Raw genomic sequence first — 7,085 nt, forward strand, 5'->3', positions numbered from 1 at the left:
CACTGGTTTAGGTACCCTGGGATATATACTGCTCTCACTGAACGGAGCTTCCCATGTGACCACAGGAGGATCTGGCGAGCTAACTTGTATAGCTGCCGTGAGCGCAGACCCCCCTGCTGATTGATGTATGAAACTACCGATTTGTTGTCTGAACGGATAAGAACATGCTGGTACATCAAGGCTGGGCGGAAGTGTTTCAATGCTTCAATGGGGACGCTGCGTCGGCGGGGAAGGAATTTATTAAATTCCGCTGCCTGCCGCCTCTCATCGTGGAACCTATCCACGACCATGTCAATGGCGTCCCAGAAGAGAGCTGACGGGGAGAGAGGGGCGTCGAGGAGGAAGGACTTGTCCTTCTCCCTCATATTCGACTGGCTGAGCCACATGTGCCTCTCTGTGCTTCCGATGCCCGGTATCAGGCACTGGATCTCGCGGCAAAAGGACGGAAAAGTGCCTCGGCCGTCCCGAACCCCTCCGAGAGATCCACATGCGACCCCCACGAGGACAGATCGTCGACTGATTTGTGATCAATCACCCTCATTTTGGCAACTTTGTGCTTTCTGGTTGATCTACAGAAACATATCTAAATATAATTTAAAACATTTGTTCTTAATTATTTAAAATTGTATGAAATCTGGTCTGATTTCATACTGCATTACATAATATATGAATTAATAAATAAACAATTCAGACTTAAACCATTCAGCTTCCTATGAATGCACAACAGAAAATAACATATAAGGTTTGGTCGCTTTAAAAAAAGGACCACATTTTTTCTGTTTTCCATCTTGATGTTATATAAAGCATCAACATTGAGATTTTACGGCGGCAGAATTTCTGTTGCAGTTAACAAGCAGTTTACCCCCTAAAGTTACACAGATGCACAAACGTCAATGTGAACCAGCCAACGCTAGTAAACACATCGCCCCCAAAACAAACCATTGTTTAATAATAAAATAAAAGCTTAATGTTTTGGGAAATGAGACAAACCTACCAGAGCTACGTTTTGTACAATTGTGTCGACTTTTGAAAAATTATTATCAAGCTAAATGAAATCATTAAAGCAGTCAGCAAATCCCTGTGTTTATAATATCACTTATAACTGCACAGTAGTTCTACCGCTAAGCAGAGTGGCGCAGCGGAAGCGTGCTGGGCCCATAACCCAGAGGTCGATGGATCGAAACCATCCTCTGCTAGTCTTTTGTTCCAAAGCCAGCAGTAGTAGTTATCTTTACTTCATCTCTTCCAGTCCAAGGATTACATTACTAAGTGAGTAATACTTAAGTATATCACTATTTAACACCTCAGAGACGTGTAACATCATGCTGGGCATTTAACCTGAATCAAATTCTCTTTCAACTGTTGACCAAAGGTGAGTCCATTCATTTAGGACCGGAATCACATTCAGCTTTATTGGCCATCTATGCTCAACGCATACATGGAATTTGACAACGTTTTTGTTTTCTTTGTTCTCCACATACACCAATTTTTTTAACAAATAAACAAAAAAGGATTTTTTAAAAGAACAAGGCAAAAGTAAAACTGAAGTATACCTAATAATACAATATACATCTAAGTACACAAAATGCATGTGTGTATATATATATATATAATATATATATTCTTGGATATATTTATAGTAAGAACACAACTTAAACAACATTAGAGAGACGACTAATGGGAAGAACCTGTTTGGTTGTTTTGGCTCTGCAGCGCCTACTAGAGGGGAGCCGAGGGAACAGGTTGTGTCCCTTATATGGGGTCTGCGGTGATCTTTCCGGATTCATGATGTGTTCCAGAAAATTTAGAGGTCGGATTATTTTCTCTCTAGAAATAACCATTTCATCAAACATGCCGTGCTTTGACCTGTTATTTATTTTATTTCAGTGGATGCACACAATTCGAAGGTTTTTTGTTTGTGTTAAATTGATGTATTTCTTCACCAGTAACATATACTGACTACCCCAATCACCCAAAGGTCATGTTTAACTGCTACGAATAAATTAATGTTTTGGCTCATAACAAAGGTTATGCCACGCCTCTGTCGAATATGAAATTGCTTTCAAATGGATAGAAATGTGTGTGGGAGAAATCTTTTGCATTGCATAACTATCCCGTTCAGAAGTGATGCACTGAGCAGTGAGGCAAAATGTATCATAGCAGGGACACTACCAGCCAAATGAGCATAGAGAGGGGAGGGGTCTGCCGCGCACTTCGTCCACGTCTGCTCTCTTAGGAGCGCTCCACTGAGCCCAGTCTGATGCAAATACCTTATTCTCTTCCTCCCTTCGCTTCTCGGCTCTAATAGACGTCGCCATTATAGTGCCAGACCTAACTAGATTCCTTAAACAATACTGGGAAGAGTTCATAGAAATTCTTAGAAAAAGCTGAAGGCCATTCAATATGGAAGTCACGTGGCATTTCCTTTCTTGGCTTAAACAAACTCCTCTCTCTGCCACGGGCCTCTGTTGGTCGCATCAAAAGAGTGGCTTTGACTTTGTGAAATTATTAACGACATTTACAGACTAAGGCGATGAGACCAAACAAAGCTGGAATGACACAGTCGCGCTTAGAGGGCTTGGAGCTATTTATATAGTTAATATTTTGCGGTGGAAATAAAAGCATGAACCAATCATGCGTATGTTTATTGTCGGTCGTAGACCCGCAGCACATGAGCACCGCTCTCTCCCCGGGCAGCAGTGTCCTTTCAGCATGTACCTTGTGAAAGAGCTGTGGGCGTTCACTCGATTCTCCTCGCTGCGAGGTGCCATCGTTTCCAACGAGGCCTCCTTTAGAATGGGGAGACACTTTATGACATCCCTGCCAAAGCAGCGGAAGACAACCAAATGGCACTTTTAAAGAGCTTTCTGAGAGCGCGCATAGGTCTTGTATCCCAAAAAAACACACCAGATCGCGATCATATTTACGTCAACACAATCTCTCATAAGGGTAGGCCAACAGCATGTTTTGCTTTTCACTAAATCGTAAAAAAGAAACCCGAAAGTGCCTCAGTGTGCATACAATTATCAGTACTTTAGTCGAATAACATAAAAGTGCGTTGTGGTTTCGCCAAAAAGATGTCTCCTTAAAATGTACCATTTACTTTGCATTCGTTATAATTCACTGCAGAAGAGTTCACTAATATAATCTATGGGTAGAACATTGGTAGCCAGTAAACCTATACCTGACCTGCACACGATGACGTTTTATTGTATAAATTGGTCTCATGGGACATTAGAAAAAGGTCCAGAGGAGCTCGAGCTATCATGCTGAATTGCGTTAAAGCTGGACAGCAATGAAGACCACATGAGTCGCGAGGAGCCGGACAAGGATGCATGGCGTGTGATTAGTAGCCTGTAGCAGAAAATTGTCCTGCTGTCCAACAAGCATCTGATTTGCCCGCCACTGTTTCGGTACTTATCTGTGAAACCAGAGAAGAATGGAGGGAATGTCATTCAAACACCCACCCTCCTGGGGCTTATTTTGTTCTATAATTCCACACAACTCATGCAAATAAGTTTGCTTTTATACAACTGTAGAATTTTTATCAATAGCTTTTTCCAGTGAATTTTCCTATAATTTGTCGATATGCGCCACTTCAATTGTCTTTAAGTGTTAACTTACGTGATGCACTCCTCTGTTTAAACAACAACAAACAAGTAAGACTGAAACGTGTAGGTGCATTTTCTGTTTGTCGTATGCTTAAAGGGAAGGAAATACACATCGGAACTTCTCTTTTTGTTCGTCAAACGACCACCACAATTTCAACCACTTGAAAAATTGATTGAAAAAAGATGCTTCATTGCTTATTTCTTTGAGAATGGGACTTTCGAAGGAGCAATTATCTTAACGTATTTCACTTTATTCCAGTTTATTTGGTTTTATATAAATGAATCTATGAATTAACATTCTCTCCTCGATGATCTTTGAGTGTGGGGAATCACAATCAGTTACAGGTCGACTTGAAATATCGACGTGAATTTGGGATTTATTGTAAATACATTAGATGTATTGCAATTAAGTTTGGAAATATAAAACATTGGATGTGTTCGTAAAGGTCTAATGAATTGATCAAATATTCAACACAATACAGTAACATCTCATTTTAATTCGGTGCCCACATCATCTATACGGAATTAACCCCCCCCCCCGATCATATAATTATATTTTAATTTGAGAGCTTCGGCACGAAATACATTTTGTTTGAGAGGCATATGCAGGTACCCACAATAAAACAATGCTTTCACTTGATATCTCACGTTATGTATGAAAATAGATATGTCAGCTGCATGTTATGTATGAACGACTCCTTCTCAACGTGGACGTTAAAGATCCATATCAGTTTCCACAAAACAACACATTATTTCTGTATTTCATTTTATTAAGAAAATAAAAAAATATACACAATGACCTATTATAGCAAAATGGGATAATCTATACAGTACAACTATAAACATGTAATCGGACAACAATCTTTACCAAGGCCGCCAGACATTGTGAGAGTTTGTAACGTCATTCCCGTGACTGACCGGGTGAAACATCATGTTGCTGCATATTTTTTCAGGCACAATTTGTTTGGGCGCTACAAAGGGGATTCCGGGTGCGTCTTCATTCGGTAAAAAGGACGACGCGCTTGCACTATGGGGTTCCACAGCTTTGCATTTAGTCATTTTTCTGCCCTCGGATCCAGCTGCGGACGGGAGAAGCCTCTGCACCTCATCCCGTGTCTCCGCTTGGTCCGGGACGCTGTCCATGGTGCTGAAGACTTCCTCTCGACCCCGCGAGCGGCGGAGTTTGGTGGAGAGCTGCGCTAACGTCCATCGGTCGCTTCCGTTCAAGTTGTCGGCCATCAGGAAATACCGGTTCACATTTGCCACGCAGCTGCGGAAACCACTTTGATATTCAGAAAACTCTGAAACAGCGGAAGCACCTGGAATCAATTGAAAGACATTGAAGGTTGAGAAAAACACACATGCATAAAGTTGTTCGTACAGCTGAAGTATTAACCTTAAACCTTAAAAATATATAGATATTCATTTATATATATATATATATATATATATATATATATATATATATATATATATATATATATTAATATATATATATATTGATATATAGATATTCATTTTTATATATATATATATATATATATATATATAAATGAAATGGCTTCGACCGCGTGAGGTTAGAATTTACAGGTCTGGATCTTTTGGAGGTTCCTTAGATGTTTCACAGTAAGCTCCAGGATGTCGGCCTTTTCCAGTTTGCGCTTTCGAATCTGAGAAAAGAAGACATTCAGTGCCGGTTACGATTACCTAAACATGAATTGGTATAATCCGAGGTCAAAATGAAAATCCTAAAGGTACACTCTGCACACTTACACTAGTGCTGTAGTAGCTCTCCAGGAGAGATTTTAACTGGTCCAAACATTTGTTTATGCGAGCTCTTCGTTTCTTTTCCATCAGGGGTTTGGACACCTGTAACAAAAGCCGGTAAAATGAATATCCCATACAACACACTTCAATAGTTTCGTGGTTATTTGTCTCTGAGTTTTTAAACACCTTGTTTCCAGCGATGTGTTTGGACTTCTCTTCACAGCCTGACGTCGACACCATTCTGTTTAGTCCTTTTCTGGTTTCCTTGAAGTTAATCTAGTTCCCTCTTTGGCGCACGAATGAAGGAGTTGAGCCTTAGTGGAGTTTTATAGAGACACCCACTTAACATCTCAATGCAAACAGTCCCGCCTGTCTCTTGCGCTCAACCACTTGCGTCATTTGACAGCCAAAACCAACAAAAGACTCAGATGCACAGAAAAGTGAATGTTATTCAGTTTGAAATACAAATTGTACATTTAATTTTTTTTTTTTTGATGACTTAGTCCGTTTTCCTAATGTATTTCAAACCGGTCACAAACCCTTTTTTTTATAAATGAACACAACAAATGCACAGACGACAAACTTTCGCCTTCCAAATAGATGTGCAAGTGGCAGCCCTAACAACGTGTGGGGCAGAAAGGGGAAGCGTACGAATCTTAAACATAGTGGCTAATCATAATGGTTCTGCTTAGCAAGCATGCGGTGGGTACAATTGACTCCGGTATTCAATCTTTTATATGTGAGTTTCACGCCACCAGGTCGAAGGCAGCACCGTGGTAATTTCCTGCGTGTTCCCACAAGACGCCGATTTTCTGGTACAGCCACGGTGGTAAAAAAGTGTTACACCTGTGAAATGTTTTTTTTTTGCAGTTGAACTACTCCTTGAGGCCAGCCTATCCTATGAAAAGAGGAAAAGTGAACACCAAAATATTTATCACAACACTAGGGATTCTGCGAAATTGTTGTTGCTAAAGATTGACTATTGTGCGTCGCAAGTTATTGTCTTCATACCAGGCGTGTTGAGGCACCGAGGAGAATTGTGGGCCGCCCCTTGTCCTCGGTCCCTCGCCTCCCGATTTTCCACACTGCTCCCTGAAAGGGGCAAAGGCTTGGGAAAGTCGTAGCAGCTGAAACAATGTATTGACTAGACTGCACATCTTGAGCTCCCACACAGAAGATATAAAAATACTAACTAGGGACACACTCGTTTATAATTTGGCTCCTTATATGGCTCTAAGGTAAATGTGATAATTGGAGCGAATTAGCTCTTATATATTTAGATCTATACTTGAGTATATCTACATGATAGAAAGTCAGTTTAGATGGGACGTTTTCTAAGAGGCCACACCGAGAAAACCTTTCATTGCATAGGCCTTCTAGTCTGATCCGGGACACAATGCGTGTGTTGAAGGAGGTGCATTTGTATTCAGTCTGAGGAGAGCGCGCATGAAAAGAGGCCAGTTTATGTGCTCCATTGATCTTTTCTTTTGGCTTGCTTTGTGACCAGAAACGTGTGCGCATCAAAAGGTTCCCTGGACTTCTAACGCGATCTTCTCTTCATTCCCTTTTGACAATATAAAGTATAGACTTCGTGTAAATTCTTCGGTTTCATGTCTTGGCCACAGAAGGCTATCGCGTGGGTCCAACTGCGTTGTGCTGCAACTAGGATGTTGTCGTTTATTAAAAACAGTTGTGTAAAATGTATGT

At 40.8% G+C, this 7,085-nt stretch overlaps 1 protein-coding gene across 1 annotated transcript; it reads right to left on the reverse strand.

The window, feature by feature from the left end:
- Positions 1–4,433: 4,433 nt before the first annotated feature.
- her3 (hairy-related 3) lies at positions 4,434–5,663 on the reverse strand. The gene is made up of 4 exons (XM_037456915.2): positions 5,565–5,663; positions 5,385–5,480; positions 5,200–5,281; positions 4,434–4,930 (listed from the first exon to the last, which is right to left on the reverse strand). Exons 1-4 carry the CDS (start codon positions 5,616–5,618, stop codon positions 4,476–4,478), a joined length of 687 nt encoding a protein of 228 aa, XP_037312812.2. The 5' UTR covers positions 5,619–5,663; the 3' UTR covers positions 4,434–4,475.
- Between the last annotated feature and the right edge of the window lie 1,422 nt (positions 5,664–7,085).

This window comes from Pungitius pungitius, chromosome 1 (genome assembly GCF_949316345.1).
Source record: "Pungitius pungitius chromosome 1, fPunPun2.1, whole genome shotgun sequence".
NCBI lineage: Eukaryota > Metazoa > Chordata > Actinopteri > Perciformes > Gasterosteidae > Pungitius > Pungitius pungitius.

What these genes read in the sequence shown, in the direction of transcription:
- her3 (XM_037456915.2), bottom strand. Translation starts at nt 5,618, where the DNA reads ATGGTGTCGACGTCAGGCTGTGAAGAGAAGTCCAAACACATCGCTGGA. An exon ending in AACACATCGCTGGAAACAAG is followed by an intron (nt 5,481 to 5,564) that starts GTGTTTAAAAAC and finishes CTTTTGTTACAG; the next exon opens with GTGTCCAAACCCCTGATGGA. An exon ending in AGAGCTACTACAGCACTAGT is followed by an intron (nt 5,282 to 5,384) that starts GTAAGTGTGCAG and finishes TTCTTTTCTCAG; the next exon opens with ATTCGAAAGCGCAAACTGGA.